Below are 21,369 nucleotides of genomic sequence, written 5' to 3'. Positions count from 1 at the left end.
ATGTATTTTCCATGCTTCCATTATGTTATTGATTATGCTTTACATACTGAGTACATTATTCGTACTGACGTCCTTTTGTTTGTGGACGCTGCGTCATGCCCGCAGGTGGACAGGGAGATAGACTTGATCCATATACTGCTCGTTCAGAGACTGCATAGAGGAGCTCCATTTGATTCGGAGCTGCAGCTGTTGGTACTATTCTTTTGTGTATATATGGGCATGGCGGGGCCCTGTCCCGTCCTTATGATGATGTTTTATACTCTTCTTAGAGGCTCGTAGACAGTCATGTATAGTAGATGTCTTTTGCCTTGTCGGCTCATATTTTGGTACATTATTTTGTTAGCCTCGTTGGCTTGTGTATATGTATATGGGAGTAGTTGTTGATGTTGATATAAAAAGTGTTTTAGCCGTTCGAAATGGTATTATTGAGGCATAGAGTTTGTTGATAAGCCATGTGGCCCACCTAGATACGATTGTGAAAGTATGATGAGAGGTGCCCGGTGGGTTAGCTCCGGGTGCCCATCATGGCCCTCCGGTTGGGTCGCGACACTATACTGCTCCATAAGTCTCCTGACAAGATGAATGGCTTCTGTAGTTGAGCGTCCCATCATGAATCCAACCTGGTTCTAAAAAATAGACACACTTCTCCTCACGCTCATTTCTGCCACCCTTTCCCAAACTGGAGATCTCTTAGCCTCTTTATTTGAGTAGCTAATATAAGGATTAGGAGTCACGCTTTGAACGGATTAGAAAACACTTAGGACTCCATAATTAATAAAGAGTATAAAAATTGATTAATATTATGGGGATATTTTCGTATTTCAATATTTAGTGAAAATTATTAGTATTTTTAGAGCCTATTTGGATGGGCTTAAAAAAAGCAGCTTATAAGCAAAAAAAGAAAAAGTTGGGGTAGTCCAACTTTTTTTTTTTGGCTTATAAGCTGCTTTAGATAAGCTAAGCCAAATTGACCCAATTATTTTTTTGGGCTTATTTTAAGCTGTTTTCAACGACTTATAAGAGCCCGTTTGGATTGACTTATAAGTTGCTTATAAGCTGTTTTCAGTTTTTTTGAGTGTTTGACTGGCCAGCTTAAAGTCATTTTGTGCTTAAAATAAGCTTAAAAAAATAATTGAGTCCATTTAACTTAGCTTATCTAAAACAGCTTATAAGCCAAAAAAAAATAAGTTAGACTATCCTAACTTAGTCTAACTTATTTTTTTTAGCTTACAAGCATAATCCAAACAGAATTCAAACGGCTCTTAATATAGATGGATAGATATTCCTGCGAGACAACCCCTTAAGGGGCGAACATGTGAGCGTCACGTGAGCTATTAAGAACATAAGGGAATTGGCCCAGACCTGTTTATCTTTAAAGCAGCGGTCTAGACCAGCAATAGTGTCGCCGATTTAGGGAACTGCTCGCCGGATAACAAGCAGTCGGCAACACGGGTTTGAAGGTGCTTATGATTTGAGCCAAATTTGGATTTATCCAGCAAACAAACTGAACACTGAGAACCCGAGATGCACAATTATTAAATGAAGAGAGAAGAGAAAACATTGGTGTTCACTGTTGTTGTTCTTGTGTAAGGTCGAAGAATGGCGTTTCAGGGATTCGGGAAGAATACAGGTCCTATTGGTCCTCCAAAAGCTCAAACCCCTTTTGGGACTCCTTGTCCTCCTCCTTCTACCTTCCCTCCATCTCCCAGGTACTCTCTTCTCACATATTCAGCACTTACTTTTTGTTTTTTATTGTGTTTCGATTGATCACACTATTTCGCTGTTGTTACTCTTCTTTTGTTCTGAATCCTCTGTACTGCTTTCCTTATTAGTTGTCATGTTCTCTTCACTGCCCTATTTCCTTTTCCATAACTACTTTGGTTTGCTGCACTGGAGCCTAGGGTCCTTCGGAAACAATCTCTCACTTATTTGGATTACACTGGGTAAGTAGTTGTTGTTACTAGGGTTTTAGGCATATTCAGAAACAATATTGATGCTTTCTTGGGGCTGTAACCAATTTTTTGCACACCTTGATTTGTTGTTGGAACTTTGGAATAATAGAATTAGAAATGATCATGTGTGTGGTAGTGACAATTGCTATATCCTGTACAGGAGAGGCATACCCTGGGTTCATTTCTAGTAGGCGTTTGTCCATAGATTCCAAATATTTTTCACTTTATTTTGGAATTTATGCAATTGTAGTTGAAGATTGAATTTTATTTTGTTGTACTTTATGCAAAGAATATTTAGAATAATGTTCATGGTTGAACGTACTTTGCAAATGTAAAATACAACTTCAAAAGTGACAAGTGAGTTGGAAAACAGGTTATAAGCTGTTCTCCGAATTTGAAATACGATTTCAAGTTCAAGTTGGATTTGGAATTTTCATGGCCAAACACCGATTTTCATGAAGTGAAATTATCCAGAGAAAAGTGAATTACTTTTATTGCCAAATGGGTCCCTAATATAACTTGATTGCTTGCTATGAAAAAGAAAGTGTCAATTTGCTCCCAGGGGTTAACTCAATTGGCTAAGGTTGAGGGACTTGTATCTTAGATCACATCACAAGTTGGAGCGTTGCGCCAAGTGAACTAAGTCTAGTATTTAAGTGGAAAAGGGTAGAAGGGGTGGGCCTATCACCCCCGAGTTTTGAGGGCTGCGGTTTCCTTGGTCATAAAAAAGTAGAACAAAAAAAGTGTCAATTTTCACTGTCCTTGTTACTTGAAAATGACCTTTATAACAACCTTCCTTCCAAGCAGCAGTTCTTTCCATCATAAGTATCTGATAACTTAAACCTTTAACAAAAAAAAGTATCTGATAGCTAGATGTTTTAAGACATAAATACTACTTTTCAAATATATTCTAATTGGCTTTAGTGGCAAAACTAAACATTAAGAAAATTAGCTTCAAGTCCAATTATTTTGTCAGTGCTGCAAGAAGTGCAGATTTTTAACACCTTGAGATAGAAGTGAGTACAAGTTAACTACTGTTATGACAAGTAACAATTAACCAGTTGGCTGGACAATCTGCCATTAACTCATTCAGGTGTTTTTTGCAATAGTAAATTGAAACTCTTTATTCCTTAAAATTTTAGAATCAGGTTTCGCATGGTTGTTGGAGATTATATATACACTTTAAGGCTAACTGAATATTTTTGCTTCATCAACTTTCCTGTAGACCCAGTGAGACTCTTCCTAAATGGGGCTATGGGCAAAAATACATCTACCATGATTATGATGCCCAAGCAAACCAACAGTCTCCTGAAATAGTGCCACCTTTAGCTTCAGTGTATGCTGAAAGTACCCTCTCTGCTAGTGGTCCCCAAGTTCAAGATTTCAGAAGAACTGGGCCACGTACTTCATTTCCTTCTGGTGCAGATATTTTGGGAGCCTCCAGGACCATGAGGGGAAGGTATATTTTTATTTCCTTTTAACTTTCACAAAAGAATTGTTCTCTTTTATTTGAAACATTCCAGTTTGATTCTTGACATAACGTGTCCTGAGTAATGGCTGTCCCAAGAAACTCAATAAGCATATTTGATGCAGAATACATTGAGCTGTTTGTTAGTGTTTACAATGTGGAATTGCTAACCATTTTCACTTAAAATGGACACTGAGCTATCTAATTCTTCCCACCCTTTTTTGGTAGTCGTTCAGATTTGATATTCAGTGATCAGGGCCGATTTGTTACCCAGCAAAATCAACCATCTCCATTGTTTCAGAACACGAGTCCATCGGTTCCCCAGAGTACAAGGTCACCTCCGTTAGCTTTTCAGAGTCCATTGGTTCCCCAAAGTACAAGGTCACCTCCGTTGGCTTTTCAGAACAATCTTTACATAGATGGCGAACATTTGGCTCAGCGGTTAGTTTGGCTTCAATGACTTCTCTCTCTCTCTCTCTCTCTCGCTTGGTCTTTTTTAAATAGAGTATTGTCTCAATTTACTAGCATATGCACATGTGCCCGAGTGGCAGTCTAAGTCCATCCATTCTTTCCCTTATTTGGTCATTGGCAGTTGGCACATTAGTAATCTCTATCAGTGATTTGGCTTGTACAAATCCATTCGTCATCTTCTTGTGTACAAAAATATCTTTTTTTTCTGGCCTGGACACCGCGGTTATAAAAAAAAAGTTTCTTATTTATATTTCCTTTTCCCGTCTACTAAGATACTTTTTTCTCTTTCCTTGTGGCACTTTTTAGGTTTTTGTTTGTGGACTATTTTGGAAACAATATAACAAAAAAATAATAATAGGAATTTCTAAAGAAAGGGTATGCCAACCAAAAAGAATTAATGGATATCTTTTCGAATCTATACTTCTGTAGTTTACCTTGATACTTTTTAACCTTTACTATTTCAAAGAAAAAATTCGTAGTTTGGGTTTAAAAAGTACAAGTGACAAAAGCGTTGATACAGAAGGAAGCTGACATTAAGTGTCAGTTTTACCAAGAGAAAAGAGGGTAGCATCGGCTAATAAGGAAAAAAATCTTGGAAGAGAAGATAATCCATAGTTGAAATGCAAATACTAAAGTTTCCGCATAGGAATAACTTCTTTATGTTATTATATTTATGAGGAGTACTGGCCACTTTGTGAAAGAACCGATTACTTTTGTCTCCTTCTTTTAGCCATGGGATTCTGACTTTCATGTCTATGAGATTATTATTTATCAAGTAATAAGATTTTATTATCAAAGGGCAGAAATCACCCGTATACAAGAAGTAAATTAAAAGTAGAAAACCTTACTAAAAAATATGGTCTTCTACGAACGTCACCCAACCTTCTATACCTACAAGAATCTCATGGGTGCACCAAAAAGAGTCTAATCCTCAAATGTACAAAATCCTTCTCAATTCCATCAAAAGCTCTCCTTTTTCTCTCTCTCCCGACAGTCCACATAAGTGTAGTGGAGCAACATCCCCAGCCAGGTTAACTTTTGCACATAAGCACCAAATCACACAAATAATCCTCCTCTCCCTCAACTCAATGTCTATGAGATTTCTTAAACACAAGCAATTCGGCTCAACTCACTATTCGGCTTTTAGTTGGAGGAATCTGTATCATTTTAATCTCTAAATAGAGCTACAACATCTAAGTTTTATCTTCTCCATTGTTTCCATCTTTACTTGTCATTTCGACGTCGTTCTGAATCCAAAATTTAGATTTTCCCTTTAAAAATTTCAGTTTCTATGTACTTGAAGATCGTCCCACCATCCTTTTTACCAAGTCAACAGAGCAAGCTTATCAGAGCCACGCGGCTGGACCAAGGTTGCTCTTAAAGTATTCCAAATAGGTAGGGGATCACAAATATAGTTTTATATAACCTTAGTAAGCAAACTTACAACTGACACACTATCAAAATAAGCTGGAAAATTTACAATATAGAGAATTTAGACCCTACCCATAAGACAACTTTAGATCCTATTATCTTAGTTCGAATTCAAAGCATGGCATGCAACTAACCGGATTTCAATAAATTTCTAAAAAGGGATTCCGACTTTGTAGGTGATAAAAATTACAAATGGAGCTCTCCAATAGTCCAATGCATTCAATAAAACAATTCAAGACAAGGTTACAATGCACAGAACAAACCAAAAAAGTTAATTGGGTGATAAGTGAAATAGGCTATTTACTTCTTAAAAAAACAAGAAAAGAATAGTGCAATAGGTTATTAGGAATTTGCATTTACTGGACATTAATCTCTATAGCGAAAAGGTAGAAATTCTTACATTTTATATGTTAAAAATGAATGAAATTGTTTAGATGTTTCCAGGAAAACACTTCAACAAAATTTAAAGAAACTGTGTCTAATTTAAAGGAAAAATAAAAATATAAAGAAAGAGACTATGGAAGTTAAAATGTTTTGCTTATGAAAGAGTCTAAAGGTAATCATAGTTCAACAGGCAAGTCTAGCTATAATTTCTTGGTGGATGCAGCTTAGAGACTTAGGGGTCGTTTGGTTGCTGGTTAGGAAGGGATTATTCATGTATCAAAGCTAGCATAGTTACCATTTTTGGTTACTTTGTACAAAGTTCAGCACACAAGTATGGTGTTTGGGTACCATTTTACAATCTCACATGACTAAAACATGTATAAGTTATGAGTCAATTTATGTATAATTTTATGCAAGGTAGAAGATGGAATAACTAAACCCTGCATAACTAATCCTTGCATTACTAATACTTGCATAACTCTAACCACCAACCAAACGACCCCTTAGGGTTTGATGTACCTTGATTGGGAGAGGAGGTTTAAATCGGGGATGGCTCCTCATGAATGTTGTCTATTCTAACTTGTGGGATGACAAAAGGTCTCCGTCTCTCAAACTCAGATGTTGTGATCACTTAAGTTTGAACAAAAATGTAGAACTTAATGTTTAGTGAATTTTAAAAAGGCATTTGTCGCAAGTCTAGACTTGCTTACAACATCTTGACTTTCTAGTATGCAAGTAATGCACTTCCGTAAGCCCTAGGGTCTAAATGGCTGACAATAGGATTTCTATCAGTGAGAAGAAAAGGAGGTTCGGGTGGTGTCTTAACTACTACCTGATCAAAGCGGTCTTGATGTAGGCATCCTTTGCTTGTTGAGGCATTGATTATGAGAAGATGCCGAAGCTTGTATGCAGTACATTCATCCATTCTTATCTTGAGAATTCCGATCATCCTCTAAGCTGAGGGAAGTATCTTTGATCATGGATTCTTTCACTTGTTGCAGAGCTTTTTTTTTTTTTGGAAGTTTTGAGATAGAATTGGCACAAAATCATTCAGAAGAGAGGATGTGATCCTTTTATCATCTTCGCTAACGTGTCTCATAGTTGAAAGAGAAAGCGAAAGCGAAAGGGACTATTACCTGACAGAGAAAATACAAAAACAATTTGGTTTCATTGACACTATAAGGGATCAGAAGCCAAATTAATTTGCAATTTATATTCTTCTGTAAAAGCTGTTGGATATATCCATATTTACCTTTTTAGACCTCTTTATACTTATGAAGTTTAATAATGAAAAAAGAGAAATCATGGTAGAAGAGGTATACAGCGTAACGTCTTAACAAAAATGCAGTTATTCACAGAGAACAACCAGTCTTTGTACATGGGGGATTGCCATGTAAAATGTATCAAAAAGGATAAAGGAAGTTTGATATGGGGAGTTCTCTATCCTTTCAAAAGTTCTCGCTTCACTATGGACTACATTACCGCTTCCCTAGATTTCCTGCAAAGCAGCAATTCCTTGCATATTAGAACATGGAACATTCAACCCAGAACAAGTTCCATCATTACATGTTCCCTCTTCCCCGAGTTCCTGGTTAGTAGCAATTCCTTTCCATAAGTGGGAATGATGCATTCAACCCGAAACAGGCTCCAGACAGCAGTGAGCATTTGATTAGCAACTTGCCAGTGCAGTAGCCGAGCATTGATGTCCTTTCCTGGACCTTCTCTCATAAGTAACATCTGTTGGATTTGCCCTTCTCAAGGTATCTGCAGTCGGATATGCATCCCATGCTGCTGTCTGAACCAAAACAAGATACTGGGTTGCATGCCACTACGTGCTACACGTGTAAACCTTTTATTTTTTTATCGAGTAAAACGACAGTGTAGATGCCTTGAAGCAATAAAGAAACTCTGGTTTGTCTTGTGGCCTTTGGATAAAAAAAACTTCTGAAGTGTTATCTGATGGCTGAAATGCTGGTTATGAACCAGCTTATAGTTGTCTTTGAGATTTGCATGCGTTCTGTTTGTTGGCCAATCTTGTTACGTTGAACATCTCACAAGCTTAAAAAGGCTCTTGCATGAGGAAATTATTGGTTATGTTTGATTAATAATTTGTTACGTTTCTCACTGAATACTTTGTAGAGTCACGCATTTGTTTAATTTAGTCTGTTTTTGTTCTTCCCCATCATTACATTATTCTTGACCGATTTTCTGCAACTCTGAACAAGCTTATACAGTTAGTGCATGCAATTTCTTTTTGGAATTTTTGGCAACAAGTATTTGTACGATGTTATGGCTGGTTGCAGTGGATTCTGATGATTAAGTATATAGAAAGATTTTTTATTGGAGTGCTTGCTGCACTTCTAGGCTAATCTTTTTTCTAACGCGGCGCTGGCTGATTAGGCATGTCTTTCGGTCCTCATGAAGTCCTGCTAATTGTTATACCCCATGTAATCTTTTTTCCTTCTTAATTGTTTTTATTGAGGATTTCTCATGCTTCACATGCTTATCGTAGTACTATGTTTAGAATTTTTACAAAGTAAAGCTACATCTTTTGTCCAAAAATTATGTTGTTATCATTCAGTATCATCCTTCTTTCTCAATTTACCACTTGTAGCTGGACTAACTCTATTTTATTATGGGTTTGTCATGAAGGCCTTCTCTGCCCCCTCAGATGCGGGGCAACTCATCCCAGTCGCTTCAAACCTTTCCAATCCGATTACCTCAGCAAAGGATGCCCTCGATTCCAACAAATTACGATCCTGGAAGACAGATTCCAGTGAAGCATACAGATCAAGTCTCAAAAAGAACGAGGTCACCACCTCTTTCACCTCCTGACGGCGCATCTTTTGAAAAATCAGCTCTTGGTCTACGTGAATCCAAAAGGTACAACAGAAAAATCCTCGCCGCCAATTTTGTGTGTTTTTTCTTTAACAAGCACAAAGAATGTCAATGAAAAGTCTTGCTTGAGAGGTGCAGGATGTCGTGTGTTTTGCTTATTCAAACTATATTTCCTGTAAAGGTTTTACCTTGTCGTAACTTATTTTTATAGCTACCTAGCAATTATCATTAGGAGCTTGCAATGCATGGCTGTAAATTTTCTTTTTTCTGTCAAGCAATTATCAGGGGAGCCTTTTGCTTATAGGACTTGTTGAGTCCAACAAAAACAAGAATATTGAAGAAAAGTGAATCCTACGTTTACCGTAGATTCTTGCATAAATAGGGAATGTAAACAAAACATACTCGCTGGAGGTTGTGATCAGAGCATCCTGACAGTCTGCTTGATAGTTAGCTCAATTCAAAGCTGAAACTCAAACTGAACCATTTGAGAATGGTGATCTAATAGTAATTTATCTCAAGACGTATTGAAGTTCTATTTTTCTTGTGCAAGTCACATAGAACTGGCACAATGACTTATGTGCTTACAAAGAAATTGTGTTTTCCACTGTATCTTGGCTGGATGAGTGTTTCGATTGCTTCTAGTTTAAAAGGCCACTGAAGAAGACTTTGATGAGATGCAGATGAAGTTGTATTTTTGACAACATCGTTTTATATACATCTGCCATAAGCTTTTACATTTCAGCAATATTGGCCCAAACTTAAGAAGATCAAGTAGTCTCAGCTTCTCAGGAGAACTCTTATTATTGACAGTACTGCAAAAAAGGATCTATACATTTGAATTTGAAGAAAAAAAGTAGTGTTTACGAATTCACCATTGATTTCCTGTTTTTCTTACATTGTTTATTCAGGCCATCTACCTCTCCTTCCAAATTGAGGTCAAATGGTCCTCCTGACTCTCTAGCTCCCCAAAAGTCCTCAAAGCCTGGATGTAGTGTCAATGTTGAAGTTGATCCAAGTAATCCAGTGAACTTTCCAGTTCCTAAGAGGACCAAGTTTCCTTCCATACCTTCATCTGATCAGGTTCTTCAATATGAATCCAATCATGCATATGATGATATTCAACGGTAAGAAATTATACAGACTTGCATCTCGTCCTTGCTAGATTATTATTTGTAAATCCTTTGCTTGTTGACAGAGAAACTGAGGCCAAGGCAAAGCGCTTAGCTCGTTTCAAGGATGATCTAAGCCACAATGTGCGAGATGATTCTAGTATTCATCATCAGTATCAATCTGTTGTGGACAGACCAAAATTTGCTCCAGAAGATAGTGTAGATTCAGCTGATGATTTCTCAGATGGCAGTCTGCTCTCTGATTATCAAGGCTCAGAGTCATCCGGTGTCATAATTGGGTCATGTCCTGATATGTGTCCAGGTATGTTGTCCAATTATTCATTTTATCTAGCACATTTGTTGAAAGTTCTGCAGCTGCCACGATGAGTTCACCCGTCCATTTATGTCAATTGCTCGTGTGATCATGTGATGTCAAAAAAATCAGCTTTTCCCATCCAATCTCTCCTATATGTCCCCCTTCTCCACCGGTATGACTAGACGAAAGAGAAAGTGGGTGCAATTCTTGAAGGTAACTGGTTTGGCGGAGGGAAACCTGAGTAGGAAGGACGTATATTGTGGCTTAGATTTTTTTTTTTTTTTTCGAAACTGATTATGGCTTAGATTATTAATTTGTAAATCCTTTTCTTGTTGACCGAGAAACTGGTGGACCTTCTTTTTTTTTTTTGAAATTGTAAGCCTTCTCGATTGTCGTACTATAAAATAAAAGTAGTCAACTCTTTTTTCTTTTCCTGTTTCTGCCATTTCAATCTTCCCAGATTTACATGCTGACACCCCCCCCCCCCCCCCTCCTCCCTAATTGACTCTCTACTGTATAGTCTTCTCAAATGTCAACTCCATCCCCTCTACTATCTCGAAATTACTAAAAAGGCCTTAAATCCCTAACCCTGGTTTTATCCTTTTATCTGTCCTGTTGACTCAAACACCATCATTCTGTTGCTGGAACTTCCAGCTACAGAGCTGGTGCTGGTAATCGTGCCTTGAACATGATGATATTCTCCCTTTCAAGTCACAATAAGCATTCCCGATTGTCAGTGGCCCTCTTTGAGAAACTGGAAGCTAGTTACCGTCAAAAATCCTTACTTTATCTTTTATTGGTCTGGAGCATAAGTTAGCTTCTGGTTCATGTGTCAAACTCAAGAGCAAAGCTCTGTTTGTTCAGCTAATGAATTTCTCACCAGAAGTCGAACTCGTTCCTGAAATACATTTTGTTGCAGAATCAGAAAGAGCAGAACGAGAAAGGAAAGGAGATCTTGACCAATATGAACGCTTGGATGGAGACAGAAAACAAACCAGTAAATTCCTTGCTGTCAAGAAGGTTTTTGCTGGAAACTCTTAAGAGTATTATCTCATTTAAGATATTAGAAAAAGTTAAAAGTTCATGAGAGAATAAAAAGAAAGAATTCATGAACATTGCCAAATGATTCTTTTCAGTACACCAGGACAGCTGAGAGGGAAGCTCTGCTCATACGTCCGATGCCAATCTTACAGAAGACGATGGATTATCTTTTGAATTTGCTAGAGCAGCCGTACGAAGAAAGCTTTCTTGGCTTGTATAACTTCTTATGGGACAGGATGCGGGCAATCCGTATGGATTTGAGGATGCAACATATTTTCAACCATGAAGCTATTAATATGCTGGAGCAAATGGTTGATATTATTGGCCATGTTTACTGTAATATTGCTTTCAAGCATCTTTGCTTATCATTATCTATTCTTCCGGGAGGCTTTTTTTAAGTGAAACTTTCTATCAACTTTTCAAGGCTTTTATATGTGAATCATCTAAACTCATCCTGAAGTTGAGATATACACCATGATACTGATGGATTAAACTTATAAGCTTGTAACTTTTTAACGTAATCATAAATTAGTTATATTTTTCTAAACATAAATTCTCTGCATGCTCTATGTGGAAAGTGGGATGGACAAATTTGGTGTTCGCCTAATTGTAAAGGTCAATTTGGTTTACTGTTAATCAATGCATTATACTTGCAATGCTCTATTATTGTAATACGATATTATGGTTATGCAGTTTAGCATATCATATTGTGTTTTCTTGACTCCACCGATGTGAATATTTTAATTTTCAATGAGCTTGATTTACAGAGAGGTTAACCATGTTGGGTTTGAGTATAAAGTGGCCAGTTTTCTTGTTTTATGTGAGACTAAGCAAAAACTAGCTTCAGACGAAAAACATCTACTGCATGGAATCATATCATGGGTGTAGGAACAAATAACTGTTTGTGCTTCTTCAGAGGAAAAACAATTCTTTGCTGCTTGTGGCTCTTTGGCGGTGCTTGTTGGAGGATGTTTATCTCTTCTTTTCCTGGATATATGCTTATCTTTAGTCCAATTATTCTCTTACTTTAAATTCCCATGTCAAAGCACCTAAATTTTCTTGTTGATTTCAGTGATGTTACTCAGTTTTGAAATAGATTCTAATTTGTATTGCCTATCATTTTGGTTTCAGATAAGGCTCCATGTAATCGCCATGCATGAATTATGTGAATACACGAGAGGAGAGGGGTTTTCAGAGGGATTTGATGCACATCTCAATATTGAACAGATGAACAAAACATCAGTTGAATTATTTCAATTGTATGATGACCACCGGAAGAGAGGAATAAATGTGGAAACTGAGAGAGAATTTAGAGGTTATTATGCACTTTTAAAGCTTGATAAACATCCAGGATATAAAGTAAGTCAATAATCAATTGAGCATGATTCCTGAATTTGTTTTCCAGAGTGTTCTTCTTTTTTGTGGAAGTATTGAATGTTTTGCTAGGTTGAACCTGCAGAGCTTTCGCTTGATTTAGCAAAGATGACACCAGATATGCGGCAAACACCAGAAGTTCTCTTTGCCCGTGATGTGGCAAGGTTGTTTCATCATTGCATCATTAGGAGACCTTATAATTACCTTGCCACTAAGTCACCTAAGAATGTTTCTCCTTCCATAATTTCAGGGCCTGCAGGACCGGTAATTTTATTGCTTTCTTTCGGCTTGCAAGGAGAGCTAGCTATCTTCAAGCTTGCTTAATGCATGCTCATTTCTCAAAGGTATTACAGACACTTCCCTTAATATTTTAATTTAAGTAGTGGTGATTTGTTGAATTTGCAGATCCTTCTATCCAATTGCGTATTTTCATTCAATAATTCAACCAATCAACTACGCCTCAATTTCAGACGAGTTGGGATCTTAGCTATAGGAATCCTCTATATTCATTCCACTTCATAGGGAACCATTTCATTCCAATTGAATATTGCCATTCTTTACAAAAAAAAAATATGCTTTTCTTTTGGCATAGTAAACAGAAAGGACCACTATAAGTGACTTGAGGCAATAGAAAACTTTTGTCAAATCAATTGCGGAAAAACTTTCCTTGTGTGGCAGTCCTGTAAATGATGTTGATCTCGTTGTTCATGTCTTGGGTGGAATTCTGAATTCCTTTGCTTGACTGATTTTGTGCTCGTGTATGTCTGGCAATAGTTTCCGTTGTTAAAGGTTATAGAGGCAAACTTTTAAATATTTCACCTGTTCATAGATTTGCATTGTATTCAAGCATTTCATTTCCATGGTATTTCCAGTTACGGACCCAGGCCCTAGCTTCTTTACACTCTGGCCTGCAGAATAGCCAAGGAATCCCTGTTGCCCAAGTTGCCAAATGGCTTGGGATGGAGGTATTTTTTGAATATTTTCGCTGCCTGTGTTCTTATATAACAGTTTTTGAGTGGAGTAACTTCTGTTGCTGGATATTTATCAGGAAGCGGACATAGAAGGCCTTCTTGACTATTATGGTTTCTCATTAAAGGAGTTTGAAGAACCATATATGGTGAAGGAAGGTCCATTTGTGGAAATTGACAATGACTATCCTGTCAAGTGCTCAAAACTTGTCCATAAGAAAAAATCAAGGACAATATTCGAGGATGTTTCAGCTCCGCATGTTGTATCAGTGTTGGAAAAAGAAACAGAACCCCTGTTAGATAAGGACCAACAGCAAAAACCTGCAGCTCTTCAATTTGTCGAGCCTGATAGTTCTCCACTGTCCATTGAGGAGGACATGCCTGATTATGAAACTGTTTCATCTCCAAAATATGAGTTAAAGGCGATTCCAATTACTAAAACAGAATTTTATCAGAAGATCAGACATGAAAGTCCACAGGCTCCTCCTAGTCATGCGGTGTCAAGTCTGCCGGCTCCTTCCAGTCCTTCGGTATTCTTTCCTCATATTTCCCCTGAGATTCAGCAGCAAGCTAGAGTTGGGAGTGCAGAAAATCCTGAAGTGCAGCTGCAAGCAAGAGTTGGGAGTTCAGGGAAATCTAAAAATGATGAAGTTGCACAATTTGGTGCAACAAGTATGTCCATTCAATTCATAGATGCCAGAGATGAGCAGGAGAGCTCTCCAGTTTTTCCAGCTAATTATCTTGTAGAAGACACAGAGTTGCAGCACATGTTGGATGAAGAGAATGGAGATGAAGAACTGGTGGTCACCGGCGAGGAAGCTGAAACTAATGAACCAGCAGCAAGTTATTATGACGAAGAAGTTGCTGAGGCAAAAGTTAAACTGATCATCAGGTGCAGCTTGCTCTACATGAACCTGATATCAGCTGCATTTACCCTTGTTTCTCTTCTTACCTTGTCAATTCACAGGATATGGAAGCGACGTTCTTCAAAGAAAAGGGAGATGCGAGAGGAGAAACGGTTAGCATCTAAAGCTGCTCTGAGTTCGCTCTCTCTTGGAATTCCAATGTGGCCCAACAGAACTGTAAGTAATGATGAAAATCTTCTTTCTTTTTCTCCAGCTTTGTCCAATTAAATTTCTTCATCTGTGATTTCTTATGATACAGTGTCGGTGCAGCCTCAGTATCCAGTAATAAGAACTCATCTATTTTTCTTTGTATACTGCATGAACAGTAAACACTTTTAACTAAATCATGATACTTTTTTTTGAAAACCGAGAAATCCCTCAGGGTCAGTGACACACAGTTAGAAACTTGGTGGATGATAGCCGCCCTTCTACCCTTCCCCACTTAAATACTAGGCTCTTGTTTATGGCAAGGTTCGAACTCGTTACGTGCACCTAGTCCACACATGTGCTCTTACTACTTGACCAAAGCCCTGGTGACAACTAAATCATGATTGCAGCCACCTTTGTTTTTCCCTTCTTTGGTTGAAGCTAGTCTTATTAGCCCTTGTATTATACAAGTGAAGGTTGATATTATGAAAATCTGATTACGTAGAGAGAAATTTTCAAGTTGCTATTTCCCTTCTATCTTGCTTTGATTTCACTTCTTTTGAGCCGAGGGTCTATCGGAAACAGCCTCTCTACCCTACGAAGCTAGGGGTAAGGTATGCGTACATCCTACCCTTCCAGACCCCACTTGTCGAATTACATAGGGTATGTTGTTGTTGTTGAAATTTTCCAGTTGCATTTTGATAATTTTTATTAGTCAACATTAGGTCAACATAAAATGGGAAGGATGAATTGTTTGTTACTTGAGGTATTGAGTGATCCGACCCCTAGTTACTTTTATGAGAACTGAGTGATCCAACCCCTGTTTACTTTTATTGGTGAGGTAGTAATTAACTATTACCTTTTCAATCAATAATCTTTTTAGGAAACAGTTACTGGAGATGCTGAGGTAGTGCTGGTTCATCTTATTCTCTCGCTTTATTTTTCTATTTAATGGTGAAAACTGAAATTTGGCTCAACAGAACAGTAAAAAAAGTGATCTTTTTTATGGGTCTGGTCTTTCAGGATGTGTTTGTGTCCACTGGCCAAAACTCAACTTACCTCCATTTTTGCCCATCTAAAAGTACTTGACCTCTCCTTTAAAATGATGTAATTTCCCTCTATCTGTTCATAGTATCATCTGTACTACATATTCTAATAATTCAAATTTTAAAGGGTAAAATGGTGGATTAGTTAGTCCAAAAGATGTTACCTGAATTTAGAATATTCCGCTCTCTCTGACCGTTAAAAAAAAAGTCCGCCTTCTCAATTCAAACTAATATGATCTGTACTTGTTTGACATATTTTGGACTAATTAATCAACATAACTAAAAAATTTAAGCTTTTATTTTAAAATTTTAAATGCTAATCAGTTTTCTTGATGGAAAGCTTTTCTCGATTTCTTCATGTGGAGGGTCGATCGCTAAGGTTTAGAAAACAAAACTATTAGATTTCTCTTGCTTTTATTTGTTTGGAGGGGCATCACATTATAATCCAACCAGAATGCTTATGGTCTTATCTCTCATCTACATAAGAAATCCCTAAAATTTCCGACTGTTTGGGTGTAATTCTTCTCCCCCTTCCACTTTTATATCTTATGTTGTGTGAAACAGGCATAGCAGTTATGACTTGATTGAAAAATGTGGAGTATTGCCATAAAGTAGGCCAAGGGTGTTGACATTGAACCTTGTGTTGGAAGAAAAACATTTTGATTTGTGTAATTTACATGAATTATCTTAGTCCATGAATTAGAAACTTATTGTATCAGTCCTAGAATGCATATATTATTTTGTTCATCAACTAGGGGAGTGAGAAAGTTAAGAATTAAATTAGGTACATGTACTATACTAGGGGTGTTGTTGTTGTTGTTGTTGTACTATACTAGGGGCGTGCTAGAAGTTCTATAAATTATAAATACACAAGCACTACAACATTTTGTGTAAGCAAGTTGAATGTAGTAAAGAAGAATCATTTCCTCACTTGTCTTCAAATACAATTTTAGTGATTTGAGAGTGACCTCCTCCCCGAATTTTCCGACAAAGGGTAGTTATTGGAATGAATTGAATCCCAACCAAATGCCACAGACAAAAAGCATCATCTCCATCTATATCTCACCAAACATTCAATTAAATCTTCTGATCCCAGGGTAGAGGCCTCTCTCTTACAAGGCACAACTACACACAAAAAAAGATAAAACAATTGAATGCCACCCAAACAGAGTTGCTTGATTGATAAACATGCTAAAAAAACAGAATTGCTTGGTTGAAATCTCAAGATTTGCAGGATGTTTTCATAAAAGAAAGTCATTTATCAGATTATTTGGCAAGGTTGACATATAAGCTTCATGATAAACTAAAGATAGTTTTGAACTTTGCTGCATCTTTCTTTGGACTCCGGCCTTGAATCTTTATTGCAAATCCCTAGACATCTACTGCACAATATTAACTTTTTACTAAATGGCGAAAAAATTATTTCTCTAATCCTGATCCATGGGAGCAAAAGAGAGGAAAGTAAATAAAGATTTCTTCTTGCACCCTGGAGATGTTTCATTCAGATGTGCACATCAGCATTCTGCTCAAGAATGTTGCCATCTCACAAACAAGTTTTGCCATCTGTTGTTTCTGAAATTGCAAGTACATACACATCATCCTTGAGCAGTTTTATGGTCAATTTAATTTCAACTGATATTTGCTACTGTTCCTCCTCTTTTTAGCAACATAGCACATCAGCCGAGTTCAACATTCATCGTGCTGTCTCAAAATGGTACCGAACTCAGGAAAGATCATGGTCAAGGCTGAATGTTTCAGATGTAGTTGCCACCACACTCCATGAAAAGAATGCAGCTGCCAGATGCCTTTGCTGGAAAGTAATTATATGTTGTCAGGATAGTATAGACAATCAAAATGCCGTGGACCAGTTGAATGCCAAGTCATGGTTGCTTTCCAAGCTCATGCCTGCCAGAGACGAAGAAGATGATACACTTATAACATCTCCAGGCCTCTCTGTTTGGAGAAATTGGCTTCTTAACCAATCAGGCGGGGACCTTATTTGTTGTTTATCAGTTATCAAGTATACTAATTTTGAGAATCTGAATGAGACAGTTGCAGGTGCAAGTGCGGTTCTCTTCCTGTTGTCAGAAGGTATCCCGTGGGATCTTCAGAAAAATCAGTTTCATAAGCTGTTAATGTCAGTACCTCCTGGTTCTCATTTACCCCTTTTGATCGTAAGTGACCTGTGCAAGGAAAATGTAGATCCTTCCACAATAGTAAAAGAACTGGAGCTACATGAAGTCCATGAATCAAGACTTCATTCCTTTAGTGTTGTTTACCTAAAAAACCAGCCGAGGATGGAACAGTTGAATGGGTTTTTCAGCGATGAGCAATTAAGAGGAGGACTAAAGTGGCTGGCAAGTGAATCACCACCACAACCAGTTCTCCAGTGTGTAAAAGTCCGAGAACTGGTTCTCTACCACTTGAATTCTTTGCTTGGTGAAATGAATGCTTATGATGTGGGTCCAAACAATTGTATCTCAGCCTTTAACGAGGCCTTGGATCAGTCAATGAGGGAAATAGCTGCTGCAGCTCATGCAAATCCTACCTGTTGGCCCTGTCCTGAAATAGGTTTGCTGGAGGAATCTAGCCATGAGTACCAAGCTGTGACCCAACACTTGCCAAGGCTGGGATGGAGCTTAGCTCCAAGAATTGAACCAGTTGTGTGTGCAATATCTGACTGCAAATTTCCATCTTTTCCAGATGATATATCTTGGTTACATAGCGCGGATGTTAAAAACCAAATATTACAATTTCAAAGTTGTCTAATAAAGTACTTCACAGAGATTAGTAAGTTGATGGTATTGCCACTTGCAGAAAAAGAGGCAACTGTTATGCTGCAGAAGTTTGTGCAGCTTCAATTCCAGAACTCACGCTACTACATTGTACCAAACTGGGTAATGATTTTCCGACGGGCATTCAATTGGCAGTTGATGAAGTTAGTTAAGGAGACATCTTTCTCTGTATATACCCTGATAGAGCATGATTTTTCCACTTCAATGCTTGGAGCTGTGGAACTTGAAGACTCTCATTACCATTTGTCACATCCATCTCTTGATGAAATGGTTGAAGCTGGACAGATGCTTCTTCCTGGATGTGCTATGTTTGACAGGCAAGGAAGAGCTTTCCAACCTTATCCAGGTATGGCTTCACATAGTGAAGAAATTCCTACAACCACTGATGCAGGCGAGGAAATAGACTATGGAAAGGATGTTGGACATGATGAATTTGTAAAAGCCAGTTATAATACAATGAAAGATTTAAATGAGAGTCAAAGTGAACCTCTGGTGGCCATTAAGGAAACTGACAAACTTGGTGAATTACTGGAGAGGTGTAAGATTAAGCAGAAAATGATAGATAAAAACTTGTCAGTATATTTTTAATGCATTACTTTTTCTCCCTCGCTGAAAATCTGTTGTATGTGTGTTGTATCTTTTTGTATTATGAAGGGTCTAGCTTTATGTATCCTTGGAAGGGTCCTGGAATTTTGCTCTTACTGTTATTTTTAAATGGGACGATCGTAAGAGCTGAAGAATTTGTGCATTCTTCTCCTCCTTTTACTCGTGGTGTGCTGTCATTCTTACAAATGCAATGAAAGGAAGTCTTCCATCTCAAAATTTACCTTGTGTTTCTATCCCGAAATATTTAAAAAACTTTATATCACTATGCAACATTCTAAAATCTAGAAACTATTTCAAATGAACTATAGGAGAAAAACACGATTGGAGAATCTTTTGACCCTTTTTTAATGTAGGATATTTTTCAAGGAAAGTGTTTTTATTTTGGTGTTTGGTTGTTTGAAAATGACTTACTTTTTGGGAAAACGTTTCCTGAAAAATATTTTCCTTTGTATAAAACACAGCTTGTGGCGGTCGTTTTCTTCTTATTCATGATCAATTGAATTGGATTTGGAAGAAAGTGATGAAGTGCAGGTTGGTCTCGCACCGTCATTCCAATTCGGGCTAGGTTGATCCATCAACATTCATTGCCCGTAGTGATACAACGTAGGTAGGTCCAGCGCTCACAACCAACCTTAAGGCGTACCGCGTACGTGGTGGAGTACTAGAGGGAATATGCTATTCATGAATTGGTGTTATATGTCTTGTGTTATGGTATCTTCTGCATCTTATTGTTCGTGTTTATTATTATGCTTGTATTGTTTGACCTTGCATCAGGAGTATAGTTTGGAGTCGTAGACCTAGTGGGTTATATATTATATTATATTATAATTATATATAAGAGGGAATGTGAGCTTTTTGTAGTTCTCATAGGGCTATTTTTGTCATTTTCATCCCTTACATCTCACAATGAAGAAGTGACACATGTAAAGTTGTACCAACTTTTAGATTTAGAGTGGCCCCTTTAATCACACGTTGCTGCTGCATTGGGTTTTTTTCTATATATCATCATCTTTTCCTTCATTCATTTTATGAAGCCCACTCATCCTTTTATAATTGATGTGTAGTGTAACCATTTAAGGATATCCTCTTACTCCTCTTTTAGGTTATTTATCCAGATCATATTATATGATCGTTTTAGTTTTTACGTTTAGTTTTAAAGTGAATAATTTTTTATATAATCAAGAAGGTATTAATATTCTTATTTCAAATTTACTCTTATTTTTATAAGTGAATTTTTACATAATAAAAAGAATTATACTAAATATATACCATTTAATTAAGTGTAATTCAGTAAAAATACTTTTTACTTTTTATAGGTGAGTTAATTTCTTAAGAGGTGTGTTAAAATATTAAATTAATTATGTGGTAGAAAAATAATTGAATTCTGTGTCTTTATATTATGATCAACACTTAAAAATATACTCAAGTAATGTATTGATTTTCGATCTCAAACTTAAAACGTGAGTGAAGCACCTAATAACCTAATATTAGATGATCAATACTTAAATATTTAATTTTATCGTAGATCTTCAAGACTCATGATCTCAATATTACGAAAATAATCACAATAAATATCTCGTATCATTGTTCATGATCCTCGCATATACTCTATCCAACACTTTGATTTTATTCCCTTTTCTATTATTTTTTTGGTATGGCCGACTAATAAAATATTACAATACCAATGCTTAGAGAGAAAATTTTGAAACTAATTAGTACTCCCTCTGTTTCAATTTATGTGAACCTATTTCCTTTTTAGTCCGTGCTAAAATGAATGACCTCTTTTCTAATTTGGAAACAAATTCACTTTATGAAATGATTTACATCCACACAAATATTCAAGACTTATTTTGAACCACAAGTTTCAAAAGTCTTCACTCTATCTTAAATGTCGTGCCCAGTCAAATGAGTTCACATAAATTGAAACGGAGGGAGTATTTATTAATAAATGTATCCTTAAACTTAATTCATGGAGAGAGGATTGACCAACAACATATAAAGAAACTAATTTCACATATCATAATCGATGTCAGACAACTTAACACTACCGAACGTAAGCGTGTCAATTAAAGTGTTCCCAACATCGAATTAATTAAGAATTGAGATGGAGGCATTGATACCATATTATAAAAAATAAATCTTTGAGTCTAACTCAATAACAAGTTTAAAAATAGCTCATGAGGTAAGGATTATCCAAGACTGTAAAAGAAATCAACTCAACATCCCACAACTAATTGGGGATAACTTAAACTTCCATGACAACTTTTTTGTGTAATTATTGTTCAAAAATTAATTTGGAAAAGACTAATTTTCAACAACAAAATCCAAATCAAAACTAAATGAGCTGATTGGGTAGATATAGTGAATTGGCATGGAGTTGACCAAATAAAAAGGATAAATTTATAGAAGGTGTTTAGAGTATGAGGATCAATCCACTTAATTTTGACCATGAATTTGAGTATAGATTTTTTAAATAATTTAACATAAAATTTACATATTCTAAAACCAGTGTTTTAAA

The 21,369-nt window shown here is 36.8% G+C and overlaps 1 protein-coding gene across 6 annotated transcripts; it reads left to right on the top strand.

Moving 5' to 3' along the window:
* The first annotated feature begins 1,340 nt into the window (after positions 1-1,340).
* Positions 1,341-19,013, top strand: LOC132617337 (SAC3 family protein B). 6 transcript variants are annotated; one of them, XM_060332325.1, is made up of 16 exons: positions 1,341-1,709; positions 3,178-3,411; positions 3,649-3,861; positions 8,359-8,589; positions 9,453-9,668; positions 9,740-9,975; positions 10,889-10,989; positions 11,106-11,321; positions 12,142-12,369; positions 12,457-12,548; positions 12,635-12,728; positions 13,257-13,349; positions 13,433-14,024; positions 14,109-14,244; positions 14,320-14,434; positions 17,115-19,013. In XM_060332325.1, the coding sequence occupies exons 1-16, from the start codon at positions 1,600-1,602 to the stop codon at positions 18,831-18,833; spliced, it is 4,626 nt and encodes a 1,541-aa protein (XP_060188308.1). In that variant the 5' UTR covers positions 1,341-1,599; the 3' UTR covers positions 18,834-19,013. The 6 variants fall into 6 exon arrangements, with proteins under 6 accessions (XP_060188308.1, XP_060188307.1, XP_060188310.1 ...); XM_060332324.1 differs by having other exon boundaries at positions 1,342-1,709; positions 13,433-14,244; XM_060332327.1 differs by lacking the exon at positions 3,178-3,411 and having other exon boundaries at positions 1,342-1,709; positions 13,433-14,244.
* The last annotated feature ends 2,356 nt before the right edge of the window (positions 19,014-21,369 follow it).

The sequence above is a fragment of the Lycium barbarum genome, chromosome 11 (genome assembly GCF_019175385.1).
Source record: "Lycium barbarum isolate Lr01 chromosome 11, ASM1917538v2, whole genome shotgun sequence".
NCBI lineage: Eukaryota > Viridiplantae > Streptophyta > Magnoliopsida > Solanales > Solanaceae > Lycium > Lycium barbarum.
This window is presented reverse-complemented; position numbering and strand designations above follow the sequence as displayed.

Excerpts from the sequence above, each read along its gene's own strand:
- LOC132617337 (XM_060332324.1), top strand. The coding sequence starts at position 1,600 with ATGGCGTTTCAGGGATTCGGGAAGAATACAGGTCCTATTGGTCCTCCA. Across the intron at positions 3,412-3,648 it reads TCCAGGACCATGAGGGGAAG|TCGTTCAGATTTGATATTCA; the intron begins GTATATTTTTAT and ends CTTTTTTGGTAG. Across the intron at positions 9,976-10,888 it reads ATGTCCTGATATGTGTCCAG|AATCAGAAAGAGCAGAACGA; the intron begins GTATGTTGTCCA and ends ATTTTGTTGCAG.